The 18,355-nt window shown below is 49.2% G+C and overlaps 1 protein-coding gene across 7 annotated transcripts in view; it reads right to left on the bottom strand.

Moving 5' to 3' along the window:
- Positions 1 to 18,355, bottom strand: part of SYTL3 (synaptotagmin like 3) — a 93,569-nt gene that overhangs the window by 26,738 nt on the left and 48,476 nt on the right. For all 7 annotated transcript variants that reach the window (XM_038526454.1, XM_038526449.1, XM_038526452.1 and 4 more), the window contains 4 exons: positions 10,683 to 10,734; positions 9,319 to 9,388; positions 7,283 to 7,361; positions 3,487 to 3,611 (listed from right to left, as the gene is read on the bottom strand). In XM_038526454.1, coding sequence (XP_038382382.1) covers positions 3,487 to 3,611; positions 7,283 to 7,361; positions 9,319 to 9,388; positions 10,683 to 10,734 — 326 coding nt within the window. The remainder of the gene's footprint in view (positions 1 to 3,486; positions 3,612 to 7,282; positions 7,362 to 9,318; positions 9,389 to 10,682; positions 10,735 to 18,355) is intronic.

Here is an 18,355-nt window from a genome sequence, read left to right as displayed (position 1 = left end):
ACTAAAACCCCACCGGGATGCGCAGAGCTCTCAGAGGACAGGGGAGAGACGACACCTCTCAAAGAGTCCTGGCCCAGGGCACCTGGATCGCTCAGTGGTCCAGCATCTGCCTTCCGCTCAGGTCCTGGGATCGAGTCCCACATTGGGCTCCCTGCAAGGAGCCTGCTTCTCCCTCTGCCTATGTCTCTGCCTCTCTCTGTGTGTCTCTCATGAATAAATCAGTTTTTTTTTTTTGTTTTGTTTTGTTTTGTTTTGTTTTAAAAGAGTCCTGGCCCAGATGCTGCAGCGAGGGAGCATTTTCAGAACACACTGCTCACACTTAATGGGCAAAGCAGCAGCGTGGGAAGCGATCCTGAGCTCCTTTTTCAATGACCATCCCAGAGTCACCATGTGGTCTCAAGAAAGCTATCTACTATTTCTGTGCCTCAGTGTAGCCACCTGCAAAGTGGGCACTGACAACCCCTACTCCCGAAGGGCACCGCATTGGGTGCTTGATGTTGGCAAAACGTTCCAAAGTGCCCCAATGGAAATGTGAGTGTGACTTTTATGAGCTCACCAGCTAGGGCATGTGTAATTGCAGTCTGACAAATGTCCTATTTAAAGATGTACTCTTTATATTTCAACCCCGTAATTATTTAGCATTTATAGAGCATGCCATGATTGCTGAGTACTTTATAAACATTTGGCTAAATTGCTCCTTTAAAACAGCCATATCCTAAAGAAAGGTGGGGAGAGAGAAGGCCTGTAAAAGGGAGGAAGCACGTCCTGCCAAGAGCCTGGCAGTGAACTGGATACACATGACAGAGTGTCTACATGATGGGGGTCCTTAGTCTTGGCCCTCATAGTCTTCCTCACCTCTACCCTGGAGCTCCCTTGTTTCATCAGACAAGCTGGCAATTGCCCAGCAGGCTGGTTCCACGTGGACATACAGTGGGGGAGGCCGAATGCTGCGGATGTCATGTTACAGGTCAGCTTCTAAATGCCAAAAGCTAAGCCACATCACATGGCACATGACATCAGAAACAGGAAACGTGCTGTCCACAAATTTTGTGGGCACCTCTTCCTGCAGGCATCACAGGAGTGGTATCTGGAGCAGGCTCTGGCTGACCACCCCCCTTGGTCATCTCTTTGCTCCTATGCCCTCATCTTTCATAGCAAAAGCAATGGCACAGGCCGCACAGGGTTGTTTTAAGGATTTAAAAAGTCAAATATCTAAAGGGGTTTACATCAAAAACAGTGCCTGGTAACCTTATGAGTGTTAGCATCAGAGGGGCTTCATCCCAATTCTTTGGGCCCTCATTTGTCCTCCTGATGTGGCATATAAAGAGGAGGTTATGAGGATAGAATTTAGAACCATACAAGCCTGGACTCTAGGGACGCCTGGGTGGCTCAGTGGCTGAGCTCCTGCCTTCGGCCCAGGGTGTGATCCGTATCCTGGGATCAAGTCCCACATCGGGATCCCTGTGTGGAGCCTGCTTCTCCCTCTGCCTGCGTCTCTACCTCTCTCTCTCTCTCTCTCTCTCTCTCTGTGTGTGTGTCTCATGAATAAATAAATAAAATCTTAAAAAAAAAAAAAAACCTGGACTCTACTCCTGGCTCTACATTTTATTAGCTGTATATATATTAGACAATACGGTTACCCTTTCGCTAAAGCTCAGGTTCTAGATCTTTTATTTTTTAAAAGATTTATTTATTTATTCATGAGAGACAGAGAGAGAGAGAGAGAGGCAGAGACACAGGCAGAGGGAGAAGCAGGCTCCTTGCAGGGAGCCTGACGTGGGACTCGATCCTGGATCCCGGGATCACACCTTGAGTGGTAGGCAGACACTCAACCACTGAGCCACCCAGGTGTCCCTCAGGTTCTAGATCTTTATCACGGGACTAACAATATCTATCCCAGTACTTTTGTAAGAATTAAGTGTGACTAGTATGTAACACTGCCATCATGCCCAGAACATAGTGTCTCCTAAATGTGTGCTGACATCTCCTCGACCTGTTGACCCAGAGACGGTGGCCGCGATGGTGTCTGTGCAGACCATGGGAGCCGAGAGGAGTGAACACTTGTTTGCACTTCGGCATTTCAAAGGCCTTCCAAATACATCTCACACACTCTAGATGCCTTCTCCTAAATCTAGGTCCCAAGGGCAGCAGCAGCCTCACCTGCTCACCCAGCAGCTCCTCAGAGACTCATCGGAGACTCTGCATCTCACACCTGCCCCAGATCTACTGATTCAGACTCCGCATTTCAACATTTCCGAGTGACTCACACAGGCATTCAACTTGTGAATAGCTGCTCCAGAGTTCAGCCTCCAAACCAAGACCGCCCACCACTTTCTGGTTGTGTAACCAAGGCCATGTGACTTGATCTCCGTAAGCCTCAGTTTCCCTAAATGTAAAACAAGGGTAAACGCAATAGTGTGGGGTAGTGTGAGGATAAAACGAGATGATCCGAGGAAAGCCTTGAGTGGAGTCTGGCACACAGTAAGAAAGACTGGCAATTTAGATAGTATATTTAGATGGCTTAGGTAGCAATTTAGATGCTGTATTATCTCTGGGGATCTTTACAAGCGGCCTGTGGCCTTGGGCAGAACGAGTATTATCATTCTCATTTCACCAAGAGCATATTGATGCTCAGGGAGTTCATGTGACACACCCAAGGTAGAGGGGTCCCCAACGGAGGCAGAATTTGAAACCTTGAGCTTGTGTGTGGAAGTTCCAGCAGGAGGTGGGGCTAATCTAATCCACTTGGCTCAAGTAGTCTGGGGACATCCTGAGTAGAGCCCGCAGCTGCAGGGAAGGGGCACCTGTCCTGTTCAGCCCACCAGAGCAGTCATATTGACCCCATATTGACCCATATAGGACACCTGCTCTAGCCAGGTCACCTCAGCTGGACTACAACCCAGGTGTTATGATTCTAAAGGCGCTGTCCTGGGCCAGAGCATCTGCTTCAGACTTGGTTAATCCTGGTGGAAAGCCAGACTAATTATTTACTTAAAAGCCTTTATTAGGTGCGCTCTCTTGTGGTTTAGATACCTGGAGAGAGCCTCCCTCGTGATTGCCCGTGGTCATGCAGCAGTTGCGTTTTTAGTGGTTTCTAGCAGAGACCAGGAGAGATTCTAACTGGAGGGTGTTGGGAGTAGGAAAGCCTCTTGACTCTCCATGAGGGTCTTCAACCTCAGGAACCACCTGGCACATTTTGGCCCTGCAGGTGGGCCCTTTGCCTTTGGCGCAGACTTGAAGCCGGCAAGGAGTCCCAGTGGACACCTGGAAGCCCTGGGGGCTTGGCCATTAGGCAGAAGCTTTTCCCTGCTCTCAACCATTTTCCAAATAGACCCTGAAATTTGACCATCATTTGGCCAGGCCTTCCCAAGAGAGAGGGGTTCATAATTACATTTTTCGGACTGCTTAAGATAAAAGGCAAACTAAATCTATAGAGAAATGGGCTAGAAGTAGCTCTCGTGGTGGCCTGGTGGCCTTGGGGAATACCCTGGTGGTGACGTTGATGGCAGTGTCAGACTGGCTCCTTCTCTCCGTCCGGCTAGCACATTGCCTGGGACCCGTGGCTAGGAGTTGCTTGTCAGAGGTCATGTCATTCTGGGACTTGGAAAGCTCTAGAAAACAAATACAAGGGATAACAGGTGGGAGCACACAGCTTTGACAGACTCCTAGGGCCCTCCTCTGGGACTCCCTGCAACCACACTCTGAGAAACCCCAAGGTCTCTGTAGGCTAGGCTTACAGCATGGGGAGGAGGACCCTGAGCTCTGGGGTCCAGGGATGTGTCCCCAGACACCGTGTGCTGGACACGGAGCACACTGCCATGCACAGCACAGATGAGCTGGATTCTCAGGGGTGATGGTGTGGCCACTTGCCTCTGTGAGCAGACAGCCACCATCAGGGTGGGAGTGCAGGGGAGGTCATCCAGCCGGGTTACTCTGTATCCTGGGCACATGCCGTGAGTACCCAGTTGTCCAAGCACCAAAAAGGCAGCCTAACAAATCAGCCAACGTCTTAGGGGTTTCTTATAAAGATTTACAAATAAATACCATTGCTTGGGACCTTTTGAGGAGAGGTGGAGGCAAATTCAGGGTACCCTTATAATTATTTTAATAAGCAAACCCTGAAAATACAACTTTTCTTGTAATGTAATACCGGTTGAGAATAAAGGTGAATAAAGTGAGAAGGAAGGAATCCACACACAGAAGCAAACAATCACCTCAAAAATGATTTTGTCCTCCAAAAATGTCTTTCCTCTTCCATGGGGTCCTTGTCTCTCTCAAAGATGACCCTGAAACTATCTTTAGAGCAGAGCCCGCTGATGGATATAATGTGGCTTATATATGCCATTTCAAATTTTCCAGTAGCCACATTTTAAAAAGAGGTAAAAATTAATTTTAACACTATCTTTCACTTAACACAATATATCCAAAATACTGTTAAAATATATAATCAATATCAAAATTAACAAAATGTTTAATCGGCAACTGACACATAATACTAGTTTCTGGGGTACCTTACGAGATGATCACCACCCTACATCTAGTTACCACCCACCACCATGTAAGACTGTTTCAACATTACTGTGCAGTACAACTGATTTTTAAATTCTTTTTTTAAGCAGTAAATTTCTGGAATCTGGTGTGTATTTTACCCTTTATTCAGGCAGGCCACATTTCCAGAGCCATCTGCAGTTAGCATATTGGACAGCCTGGCCCCAGAGCATCCTGTCCTCTGATCCGCTCCTCGAGATGCTATTTATTAGGCATCCCCCACATGTGCTCCCGGGCATATGTCTGCAGAGCATCTCTCTTCTCTAGAGGAGAACCTCACCTGCCCCCCAAAGCCCTGGGGCATCTTCTTTCCCACCAGGATGTGTGCAACCTCTCCTCTCTGAGAGCACTGCTGTCCACACTGTCCTCAAGTCTAGCATCTGGGAACCGTGGGGCATCTTTCTGTGCCCAGAAGCTAGCAGGGTCCCAGCACACACCAGGCCCTCAATGTTGACAGTGGACCTGAACTCGAATGGCCAAATTCCAGCCCAGCTATGAAGGGTGTGAGAGCCCCCAGGAGGTGAAGACCCCCCACCTTGGGGGACGGGGTCATCCCCCTGCCCTCTGTTGGGCACTCACCCCAAAGCCTATGCCTTTATCTGGTCCATTTATGTTCACAGACAAGGCAGGTGGGGGTGCCTCCTAAGCAATTCTGCTTCTAACAAGTAGGCCTGGAATCAGGTGAAAAGGAAAGGTAACAGCCCAGAATGATCCTGAAGTGAAAATCAACATTCTTATTTCCTCTTCCCCTTCTAAGGGGGGCTAGAGTGCTGGAATCTTCTAGAAATGCAGCCATGATAAAAAGGGCTGGAATTGTTCATTTATTCCAATCGGATTGGCTCCACCGGGCAACATCAGCTACCAGAGGTCGTAGCTCTGGGGCAGCTTCCCAAACTCTTTAGGGCAAGGTCCCCTCCAGCCGTCCCCCACAGATCCCAGGTGACACCAGAAAGAGGCTGTCTGCTGTACCACTTCTGTAAGAAACAGGCAGCAGAAGGGATCAAGAGGGACAGGTGCACAATAGCTCGGGACCTGAAGAAACAGGAATCAGCCCCAGCCCCGCTACGTGCCCAGAGGCAGAGGCGGGGTGCAGCGCATGCAGCCTGTGCCCTTCCCCGTGGAAGCGGCGGGAGCACCTGGAAGAGGTGGTGGGCAGACCACTCCCCCCACCCGGGGGCCCAGAAAGCTGTGTCTTTTCATCCCTGCCTCTGGGCTGAGGTCTCGGCATCCCATGAAACACCAGAGCCTGAGCAAGCGGGAAGGGGATGCAGGTTAAGGGGTTCAATCCATACCCTATGGCAGAGACTGCTCTGCTCTTTTGAATCTTTTGAATCTCCCACCCCCCGGGGACTAGCCCGGCTGTCCACCTGGGTCTGCTGATTTATACTGATGGCATCATCATACCACTCAAAGTATTAAACTGGCGAGTCTCAAACATGTGAGCCTGTGTCCAGGTGAGGCTCTGGGTACGTAAGCACACCCAAGCGTTCCCACGTGTGGGTCCCAGCATGTGCAAGAGGGCGAGCGTGACATGGGACAAGATGAAACCTGTGTCCTGCCTCGCTGGGTGTCTGGCAGAGGGATTACCAGGTCAGAGTTAATGCTGAGGCAGGATTCCGGAATACAGTGGTGGGAGGGAATTCACATAAGCCGCGTGGATTTGGGGAAGGCTGTGCTTCTAGAAAGAGACGCTGAGAAGTTTCGACAAGAAGAGTGGCAACAGGAACAGAGCCAGCTGCTCAGAGTTCGGGCAGCTGTTAACAGTTGGAAACCTGCGTCCTGGGCTGGTGCACACAGAGGGCAGGCGTCGTCCGAACGCCCGGCAGCCTAGCGGGGTGACTTGGACCCTCCCAGCTCTATTAGCAAGCAAGTGGCACGAAATTCGAGACAGACTGTCTGGTGGGATGGTCACCTTTTGCTTGTCTGAAAAGTGGTGCTTTGATTTCAGTTGTCATGACGCAGCTCGGAAGGGCTCGAGTGGAACACAGAGGACTAATTCAAATCCAATAATGAGACCGTCTCAAGGCCAAGCGACAACGCTGAGCCCATCCAAATGCACCAGCATGGGTAGAAGCCAATCAGAAGCACCGAGAAAGGGAGTGGATGCCTGATAACCCCCAATCCCTCCTAGTGCCCAGCCTGCTCCAGGCACCTTCGCAGGCCTGAGTGGGGGGGCTCTTCTCTGGGGTTTGCAGCTTAAGATAAACAGGAAAGAATATCCGAGCAGAAAGAACATTGAAAGAGGCAAGATTCTAAGCAGTGACAGGTTTGGGTTCGGGGCATCTGCAAATCACATGATTGCGGCTCATTGAAGAAGATAAATTGACCAAGGCCAAAAGAACGGACAGGTGGTTCCATGCGAATGACAGGCTCTGGGCCCTGCCTGGCCAGGAAAGCCCCCGGACTTCATTCCCTGGAGCCATCCCACCCCACTGTTTTCCTCAGTCCTGGGGAGAGGCTGTGGGGGTGCCCGGATGGGCCGCCAGGTCCGTGCCAGCTCCTCCCCAGTAGCACTGAGCTCTGGCAGGTTCGGGCCACCGTTGGGCTAAACGGGGGGCTGAGGGTCTCCTCTTCCCCCAGGAAACCAGAGGTCTGCTCTGCGGGAGGAGGGGTGAAGGGCCGGGGCTGTGGTCCCCCCAGGAGCTGGAGACCGAGGTCCGGGGCCAGGCCCCGCCCGTGGGCTTGGCTGGCCCGGCTGGCGGTGGGAAGAACACATGGAAAGGCATCCACTTACTTTTCATGTGCGTGGTAACAGACAGAAACAAATTTTCCACGGACTTATTAAATCCTTTAAACTGACCAAGTTCCTGTAACTAAAACAGAGACAGAGGAGAGAGGATGAGAGTTATATTTGAAGATGCGTGTCTGCCCCAGCAGCCTTCAGGCTGCCAACCCCCAACCACGGGCAGGTGTGAGGCGGAGTGCGGGGGCTCAGGGTGTGCACAGGTGTGTGTGCATGCATGTCTGCAGAGGAGAGGGCACTGTCCTCTCAAGAGGTAGGGACTGTCTTACTCAGCTGCTTTCCTCTGAGGTCTGACACCTGGGTTTAAGGAAGGGGCGTCAGCAGGGGGTGTTGACATGACAACTATCACCTCGGGAATAATGAGCAACATTTCACTGGCTCACACTGTACTCAGCTAGACTCCTGCTCCTTTAACCTGCTCTTGCATGACCCCACCCCAACTCCACACAGAGAGGATCCACCACAGCAGAAGGCACATGACATGGTGGCCATGGGTGGTACCAGGCTCAGGGCACCAGCCTGGAGCCAAGGAGTTCGTTCCACCCCTCTAAGCAGGAGAAAGAAGAGAAACGAAGCTAAAATGACAGCAAGGGGGTCACTTTCCCCTTCAAGTCCCATTCCTCCATCCTTCCAACCATCCATTCATCCATCCATCCCTCCATTTACCTGTCCATCCATCCATCCTTCCTCCAACCACCTCTCTATCCATCCCTCCATCCATCTATTCATCCTTCCCTCCATCCCTCCCTCCCTCTTCCCACTCCTCCCACCTTCAATGCCTCCTTCCCTCCATCCCTCCACCCATCCATCCAGGAAATATGTCTTGAGCACATCCATGCTGGAACTTTGGAGGATTCAGAATCTCAAGGAGAAAGTGGAACAGAATTTTGAAGATCATTCCAGGGTCTCAGTTTGAAACTGGAAAAAGAATAAATATACCCTCTCCCTCACTAGCATATGAATATGCTCTTCTATGTACAGATATAGTTACTCTCTTTAATTCACAGACTAACGATAATGAAAATAATCAAGACCATGTATTTTCATGGCACTTTATAGTTTCCAAGTACCAGCACAGACATTATTTCATTAATTTCTCACACCAGCCATGGGAAGCAAGCCAGAGGAGTATAATTATTTCTACCTCCCAAGTGGGAACCCAGATAACTCCCCTAAGACGACATCGCTAATTTCTGTGGACAGAAATGGTCCTGGTCTATTTTATGTTAGAATCTATAAATACTCAAAAGATATACACAAACACACTCCCCAGGCACTCCCACACCTATGAATCATACACCTGTGGATCAACCTGTATTTACTTCTCTTATATCCCCAGAGACCCCTGACACACTGCAGCTTATTCAGAACCCCACACTCAAGGGCAAAGGGCACAGATAGGGAAGACAGCCAACAAAATGACAAAAATAAAATGGTAGGAATGTGGGGTATGGCAAGGATGTGGGATGCAGGTGAAGATATGGGGTACAGGTAGGGATGCAGGCACAGATGAGGACATGGGATACAGGTGAAGATGTGGATACAGGTAAGGATATGGGATGCAGGTGGGGATGTGGGGCATAGGTGAGGATGTGGGGTGCAGGTGGGGAAGTGGGGTGCAGGTGAGGGTGTGGGGTATAAGTGGGGAAGTGGGGTACAGGTGGTGTGGGATACAGGTGGGGACATGGGGTACAGGTGGAGATGTGGGGTACAGGTGCGTAATGTGGGGTAGGGTCAGGATGTGGGATGCAAGTAGGGATGTTGGGGTGCAGGAGAGGAAGTGGGGTGCAGAGGTGAGTCATTGTTAATGCAGATGATCACATGACCCCCAAAGTATGCCAGAAGCACAGATACCAGGCAGGACCCAGCACTTCCGGCCTCCATTCTCTGCTCCCTCCATGGCCTGCTTCAGGCACAGGTGGATCCCTTTGCTCTGAAGGTCTCTGTCCAACCTTCAGACCCCCTTCTTCTTCCACTTCTCTCCCACTTCCCCTTCCCCAGGGAAGCACACAGAACAGACACATTACCCTGTGAGAGCTGCCACTGCACTGGCTCTCGCTCAGAGGAGGTGGGGTGGGAGGAACCACAGAAATTTTGCTGCCAAGGAAAAATACAGGAATAAGAAATGGGTTATGAATGATCCAACCATTAGTCTTGCAAACACACAGGACTCGCCATTATCCCATAGTTCAAGTTCTGTCTTTTTCTTTTTCTTTTTTTTTTTTTTTATGATAGTCACAGAGAGAGAGAGAGAGAGGCAGAGACACAGTCAGAGGCAGAAGCAGGCTCCACACAGGGAGCCCGATGTGGGATTTGATCCCGGGTCTCCAGGATCGCACCCTGGGCCAAATGCAGGCGCTAAACCGCTGCGCCACCCAGGGATCCCTGTCTTTTTGTTTTGTTTTGTTTTTTTACTTCTTCACATTTTAGAAGAGGATCCTGGCAGCCCTGCCTGGATCTGCTCCTCTGGGCAGGGCATTCCTGGTATCAGAATGTGGCAAATGAGCACTGAGCTGCCCCTGCTCCAGCCCTGGTGCTCCACCTGTGTTGTCTAAGGCAGCCTGGCTGCTCTGGAGCCGAGATTCCCTGCGTCGTCCCCTGTGGCAGTTGGTGATGGAGGAGAAGGAGGAGGAAAAGGAGGGGAAGGAGGAGGAGAAGGAGGAGGAGGAGGAGGAGGAGGAGGAGGAGGAGGAGAAGGAGGAGAAGAAGGAGGAGAGGAGGAGGAGGAGGAGGAGGAGGAGAAGGAGGAGGAGGAGAAGGAGGAGGAGGAGGAGGAGGAGGAGGAGGAGGAGGAGGAGGAGGAGAAGTCCCAAGACTGCAAAGTCTCATTCTGGGCCAAGAAAAAAGAACTGGATGGGGAGCTTTCAGTAATACTTTAATATACTTGGTGCAATCAGGTGTGTGCATTGTTGCCAGCTTCCAGAGCGCTAGGTGTTTAGGATTTTGTATCAAGAAGTTAGCATCTTGCAGACCATTCCTCACTGCTGCCAATTTTATTCCATGGATGTCTGAGATGTCAGGCACCGGGCATGATGTTGGAGATATGAATGACTCTTAAAAGCAAATGATTGGTTTAGAATTTCACTTAAAATGCCATCAAAAATAATATCTCATTTTCTTAACCATATTTCAGGAGAATTTAAGAAATAAAACCTTTAGTGAGAAAATGCTCTGCTAGCTCCCAAGAAGGCTCTTCCTAAGAATCTGGAAATATTTCTGTTTCAATCTTTTCCAGGCACTTTATCATTAAAAAAAAAAAAAAAAAAGAAAAAAAAAAGTCACATTCCAAAGCAGCCACGTCTGAAAGTCAAGAGATCTAGAAGTTCTTTCAGGGTCTTTTGTTCTTCAGCCCTGGAGGGACCAGGACAGTCTGCCCTAGTACAGCACTCACCTCAGCTCCTGATAAGATTGCAAGAGCTTTGCTCCGGCTGTCCCATGTTTGCCTGGAAGAGATACCAGTAAAGGTCATTCATTAGTAAGAAGACAACCTTGGTGGTGCAAACACAGGAAGCAATCAATTAAAATTAGCAGCTTTTTCTAACGTCACTACTTCTTCTTCTTCTTTTAAGATTTTATTTATTTATTTATTCATGAGAGACACAGAGCAGCTGAGGCACAGGCAGAGGGAGAAGCAGGATCCATGCAGGGAGCCCCATGTGGGACTCGACCCCAGGACTCCAGGATTGCGCCCACCTGAGTGGCTCAGCGATTCAGCGTCTAACATCACTTCTTGCAGTTAAAAAGTAAAAGACCATTTTGAGGTGATCGAAATGCTCTGAGGTTCGATTGTGATGGTGGTCGCACAACTCTGTAAATTTGCTAAAAATAATTAAATTATATACTTAAAGAATGGATGAAGTTTATGTTCTAAACTACATCCCACGAAAGCGGCTGTTAAAAACGCCTGCATACACACAGGCGGAGAGACCATAAATTCTGGGAATGACTCCTTTTATTAGAAGTTGACGTTGGGCTAGATTTTCTAAATCTGGAAAATTTGAAAAGTAGTCGAAGCTTCCAAGCTTCCATCTGTCCTTTGGAAACATTTAGTAATTGAATGACTATATTCCTTTGAACAGTCCTTGTTATGGAGATTAAATTAATCTGTTAAAGAATGTAATCTACTTATTTCTAGTTATAGAGGCTAATAATTTCCTAAAGAAGACTATGTCTCATATAGTACTCTTTTTGTTTCAAGGAAAGGGGATTTTATGATGTACTAAGAGCCCCAAAATAGAACTCTACATGTCCATAGTCCTGTGAACACAATGTTTCCTGGCCCAGCGCTTAGGAAGAGGTTCTTCAGCCAAGCTGGGAAGCTGGAAGGCAGACTGCCTTGCCCAGGGGAGTTTCCCACCGGGCCCCACACTGCCCAACACAGAGCTGAGAACCACCAGACCTGCCATCCTAAGAGGTCCCTCTAGCTCCTGTATTGTGTGTTTGAAGGTTTTAATCCATTCCAAAGAAAAACTTACATATACATTCGTATCTCCATAAGTCATGAAGAAGAGCAGGGGAGGGCTTTGGAAGGGGGAAGGCAAGGGTCTTTGACATCAAGGCCAAATCTTAAAACCAGGAGGAGCTGACCCCCAGCTGATCCCTAAGTGGTGCAGGCCCCAGGGCGGGGGTTCTTAACTGGAACTGGCCTCGGGGAGTGCGTGAGCTCTGAACTCATAAGTCAAAGTCTGAGTCTACCTGTCTGTGTGCCTTGCGGTGGGGAGGGGGTTCATGATGGTGTTCACCAGATTCTCAAAGGAGCCTGTGAGCCCTCCCCCGTGAAGAAATGCTTTCTCTAAGGCAGATCAGAGAGGTCGCCCCAAAGGCCGAGAGCTGCCCCAGTAGAATCAGCTGGTAGTGGATGAGAGCCCACATCCGCAGGAGCCACTGGGAAGAAAACATCCAGGCCAGAAGAAAAAGAGAACCACCCTAACTGCATCGCGGCCGGGTGGTTGTCATGAAAGCAGAGCAAAACAAGGCAAAGAAAAAGAAAAATTAGTGACACTGTTTATCCACCGTGTCCCGGGTGAAAACACAGAACACCCAAGGGATGGGGAGTTCCGAGCCCTGTTGTGGGTTGGCCGGCTCGCTCACTGTGGCGGCTGGCTCCCTTCCCACTGCCTGCCTTCTGCAGACCCTCATCATCTGTCCCTGGGTTGTGGTGCCAGTGTCCCCAAGGCACAGCCACCAGCCACAACCCCTCCCACCCCCATCGATGCTATGGATCTACTGCCTAAAGCCCTTCAGTGACTCCCCCTGTCACTGCCCAAAGTCCAAGCCCCACACAGTGTCCCTGGGCCTCCACACCCCCTGTGGGCCCAGCTCTCCTGCTGGCTTCCCTCCCTGCAGGCTCCAGCAGCACCTCTTCCCACAGCCCCTCCCCAGACATTGTCTACTTACTCCCACTTACCCCCCTTTCATCTCCTGGTGCCCATTGCCTGGGCATTTCTACCTGAGACCCCTGTCTCCGTCCTGGACTTAAGCCTAGTCCCCTACACCCCATTGCCAAATACCCCTCACCCCAGGGCCCAGGGCAGGCCTGGCCACAGACGGCTCTCTGCTGTCCCCTGCTGGCTGCATCGGGCCTGGCCGGCCACACTGGGCTCTGCGACCTCTCTCTGTAAAGACCAAGTAAGTATTCTAGGCTCTCTGCAGTCTCTGTCCTCTGCCCCTGGGACAGCAGGCGTACACAATATTAGGGTTGTTGGAGGGGACGAGGCCGGGGGGGATGGGGTAACTGGGGGATGGGCATGAAGAAGGGCACACGATGTGATGAGCACACGGTGTGATGTGCAACTGATGAATCACTGAAGTCTACCCCTGACGCTAATATAAGACACTACACGTTAATTACTTGAATTTAAATAAAATTTAAAAATAAATTTTTAAAAATACAGAGCGTCTGTGCCCCAGTTAAACTTGGTGGACATTGAAATTTGAATTTCATGGCTTTTTAATGGGTTACAAACATTATTCTTTTGGCCATTCAAAAATGTAAGACCCATTCTTAACTCACAGGACATACAAAGACAGGCAGAGGGACAGGTTTGGCCCTTAGGTCCCACCGCACACCCGTGGTGCCCGTCAGTGATGCAGAGGCCCAGGTGCACTGTGCACAACCACAGTCTGTTCACTGAAGTTTGGGAAGCGCTGCTCTGTGGCTGGGTCTGGTTCCCTGTTTATTTCCATGGTAATTTTCTCCTCTATTCCCTCAGTTGTTTCTTACCAGAGGCTTCCTTAAAAAGCACTATTTACTTTCTGTTAATATAAAAATGCACCTAACAGAGGCGCCTGGGTGGCTCAGCCCATTGGTGTCCAACTCTTGGTTTCAGCTCAGGTCATGATCTCAGGGTTGAGGGACTGAGTCCCACACTGGGCTCCACACTCAGCAAGGAGTCTGCTTGAGATTCTCTCTCTCCCTCTGTCCCTCCTCCCCCTGCTCTCTCTCTTGCACAGGATTTCTCTCTCTCAAAAAAAAAAAAGTAATAAAATAACAACACACATAACTTCAGGGAGAAAATGCTGATAAAAGGGTGCCCTCTAAGGTGTCCTGAGAGGTGAGGTGCCTGGAAGCAGCGGCCCTGCTGTGCTGCTCAGGCTGCCTCATTAGGCCAGAGGCTTTGCAAAGGAGCAGCTGTGGGTCAGGGTGGGGAGCCTAGGCTTCCAGGGCACATTCTCGAAGGCACAGCTGCCATCCTCTAGCAGCTGATGTGTGCCCTGTGCTGTGTGCCACGCTCCACATGCATGTGCTTCTTGAGTGGTCACTGGGTGTCATTTCAATGTCATCAGTGAAAACTAAGCCTTAGGGACATTCTGCAACAGGCCCAAAGTCACCGTCTACAAATGACAAAACTGCCTTTTGCACCATAACTTGCCTACTGAGGGGGATACAAACAAGTTAGGGAAGAGCAGACCAGTGACTGGTACATGGGGTGGGGGTGGGGGTGCGGTTACCATTCTCTCCACTTTTCTCAAGTGTGAAGATTTTCATGATAAAAAGCAAAGAGGAGGGCAGCCCAGGTGGCTCAGCAGTTTTTTTTTTTTGTTTTGTTTTTGTTTTTAAAGAATTAGATTTTTTTATTTATTAGACATAGAGAGAGAGAGAGAGAGGCAGAGACACAGGCAGAGGGAGAAGCAGGCTCCATGCCGGGAGCCGAACGCGGGACTCGATCCCAGGACTCCAGGATTGTGCCCTGGGCCAAAGGTAGGCACCAAACCGCCGAGCCACCCAGGGATCCCGGCTCAGCAGTTTAGTGCCTCCTTCAGCCTGGGGCGCGATCCTGGAGACCAGGGATTGAGTCCCACGTCGGGCTCCCTGCAGGGAGCCTGCTTCTCCCTCTGCCTGTGTCTCTGCCTCTCTGTGTGTGTCTCTCATGAATAAATAACATCTTTAAAAAAAAGCGAGGGGGGAAACAACCACTTATAAACCAATGGCCAACTCCTTGGAAACTCTGAGATTTCTTTTTTTTTTTTTTTTTTTCTGAGATTTCTTAATTGAGAAATGCTTTCTATTTGTCACAGGTATCTCACCCTGCTTAAACCAAGAAATGAAGCCTGTGTCCCTGGGTTGGGGCATCCAGCCTGGGGTGTGAGGGCCCTCGGGGACAGAGGGGCCAGGCTGGGAGGGTGCCAGCAGTGCCTACCCGCTCCCCCTCAGGCTCCCACGTCTCTCCTAGCCCTGCCCCCTTCCCCCTCCAACCCCACTCCAGAGCACAGGAAGTGCTGTCCTTTGCTTACAGCTCACTGTCTAGGTGAATACAACAGATAATGAATGAACATCCTCGACCAGCAGCCAAGGCTGCTATGGGTTGAGTTGTATCACTTGAAAAGACATGTTGAAGTCCTCACCTTTTTTTTTTTTTTTTTTAAGGTTTATTGATTTATTTTTGAGGTGGGAGAGGGGCAGAGGGAGAAGGAGAGAGAGAGAATCTCGATCAGACTCCCCGCTCAGTGGGGACCCAGACACAGGGCTCCATTCCACAACCCTGAGATCATGATCTGAGTTGGAATCAAGAGCTGGATGCTTAACAGACGGAGCCACCCAGGCTCCCCAAAGTCTTAATCTTTAGTACCTGTGACCATGACCTTATTTGGAGATAGTCTTTGCAGAGCAAGCTAAGGGGAGGTCATTAGGATAGGCCCTAATCCAATATGACTAATGCTCTTATAAAAAGGGAAAACATGGACACAGAGGTGGATGGGCACACAGGGAAGACAATGTGAAAACAGCCATGTGACAACAGAAGCAGAGACTGGAGTCATGTGTCTACCAGCCAATGGTTGTCAAGGACAGGCAGGAGGCAGCTGGAGCTATGAGAGGCAGGGAGAGACCCTACCCTGGAGCTGGCCAAGGGAGTGGCCCCTTGACATCTGAGTTTTGGCCTTCCAGCCCCCAGAATAGTGAGACAACACATTTCTGCTGTTTGAAGCCACCAATGCTTGTTCTAATAGCCAGAGGAAAAGACCTATAGAGGTCCTTTGTGATTGAGTCCCTCCCTGCCTCTCCAGGGTCACCCTCCACTATTTAGAGTATGTATCACCTGTCCCATCCGTAGGTCATGGAGAAGATGCCTGGTGTCCACTAGACTGTTCTTCCATGCTCCTCGCTCACGTGCCTTCCCACCTCAGCTGGTGCTTTTCCTCTCCGGGATCCTGAGCCTGTCCTTACCCGGCTGGCCCCTTCACGGTTGCCACGCACACTTCACTAACATTCCTCTGACTGTACTGTGATTATGAGCATCTGTGTTGGTCTCCCCGACTGGACAGTGAACACTTTGAGGATACAGGTCTCGTCTTACATATCTTGGTGTCGCCAGCACCAGCAGAGGGTTTGTTGTGTGGGGTGGTGGTTACAAATACAACAGCAGCAACCAGAACTATCTTAACAATAAGCGTCAGCTCCTCATTTGAGCCATATGACCAAACACGTATGAAAAGAAGGTCACCGGGGCGCTTGGTGGGTGGTTCAGTTGATTAAGCATCCGACTCTTGATTGATTTCAGCTCAGGTCATGATCTCAGGGCTGTGAGACAAAGTCCCAGGTTGGTTCTGAGCTCAGCATGGAGTCTGCTTGAGATGTTCTCTCTCTCTCTCTCTCTCTCTCTCCATCTGCCCCTCCCCCCAACTTGAGTTTGCATGTGCTCTCTCTCCAATAAATAAATAAATCTTTTTTTAAAAAAGAGGCAGCCATCATTTTTTTTTTCACAACTTGGCTTACATGTGCCTCACCCATTCACTCACATTCACTGAGTAGAAAACACAGGAGCACTTTACAGAGGTAAGGAAGACACAAGCTCTGCTCACACACAGGAGCTCACAGTGCTGTAGGGATCCATACCAACCACAGAGCACCTGTGGTTTCTAGATCTAATGCCAGTCCTGCAGCTGGCACAAGCATGTCTGTGACAAGTCATTATCTACCTATGCACTACTTCTTGATCTAAAAAAAAAAAAATAGAGATAAGGCACCTTATATCAATTGCTCATGAAAACTCTTATAGAATGGATGCCCATCTCAGCTGGACTTCATTGTCATGCTGGTCAAGCACACTAACTGCCAAGCTGCTGGTGCCCTGGACCACTGGCCCTGCAGCAGCTGCCATGCCCTGCTACCCTAATATTTGGCACTTAGGTGACATGGTTCATGGGGAAGAAGGCACAGAATAGACTTTGTGGAACGATCCAGGGAAACTCAGCCAACCCAGCAAATCATGTCCAGTGGCCAAGTGGCCTCATGTTCTGAACTGTGGGATCTGTGTGGGTTCTTCTTCTTCCAAGACATTACCATGAACTTCCCCTGCTACACCGAAGGACCCCCACAGCAACCCTTTGTTAGAAAAATCATACATGACCATACAGTCGTGTGGGATCCAGCTGTGGAGCTAACAGACCATCACACAGAAGGGTGGCCTGGCCCATAACCACCTCTTTGCTGCTGCCTATGCAGGGGCAATAGCATCCTAGGTAGGAAACCACACCCTGGAATTCCAGGTGTGACCCAAAGCAAAAGACAGGTGGGGCTACTCTACATGGAGCCTCCCTGGAAACAATGCAAATGTGCCCCTCCCTCAAAATACTTTTGTCTGACCCCTAGGAGTTGGTTGCAACCTATGGATTTTGTTAAAACAACTTATTTTGCTGATTCTTCCAGAAAAATCATCACATTAAGCACACAAATCTCAGATGTCTATGATGTGAACTGTACTCCCACTTAGATGTGGCTCCTTAACACAATGTGATTATGTACAACTGTATATGGCAGTTCTGATAGTTGGTCCACACTAGAGCTTGAGTATTTTAAATTCTAGGAGAGGCAAATAAAAGCAGGGTTTCAGAGTGGTGTTAGACAATTACAGTGTGTTTTAGGACATTTTCCTTAATAGGAAACAAAAAGTCCCTAAAACAACAAAGTTTCAAACTAATTTTTGGCTCACATGTGCAAAATGGAAAATGTCTTAAAAAATTTTGACCTAGAAATCCCTCAATATATGAAGAATCATGATATCCCATCATAGATGGTTTTGGAGCTGGACTCCAGAGCCATTTTTAAATATATTTTAGTCCTTAGAGAAGCTTTGAGCTGAAACAGCACTGGAGCCAAGCCACTACCCCAGGATGAAAGAAGACAAAGTGCACAACCATGAATCAGCAACTAATGCCTTCCAGGAGAACAAAAATTAATAATAGTAGATTTATAATCCTGCTGGCAGAAAACATCTCTCATCCGGTGTCCTTTTGCTATTAGACATTACTCTTCTGCTTAGTCACAAGAGAGAAAAAATAATTTTTTCTCTTAATTAAGCTTCCTATATTCTATCAACAGAAATTCTGGATGGCTTCCATGTTAATAACAATCACCAGGAGCTGAGCAGTAACTCTTCCACGAAGACAAGCTTAAGGCTGCTAGTTATAGCAACTGGCGCAGGTTTGTTGAGGACCTGGGGACAACAGATTGCTTTCTGGTGTTCTTTGATTTTCTCCGAAAATTGAATGTAGATTTTAGGAGTCCTCTAAGCTAAAGAATTTAGATCTTAATCCCTTATCAGATATGTGATTTGCAATTATTTC

This window comes from Canis lupus, chromosome 1 (genome assembly GCF_011100685.1).
Source record: "Canis lupus familiaris isolate Mischka breed German Shepherd chromosome 1, alternate assembly UU_Cfam_GSD_1.0, whole genome shotgun sequence".
Classification (NCBI taxonomy): Eukaryota; Metazoa; Chordata; class Mammalia; order Carnivora; family Canidae; genus Canis; species Canis lupus.
The sequence above is the reverse complement of the archived record's forward strand: the minus strand, read 5'-3'. Positions and strand labels throughout refer to the sequence as shown.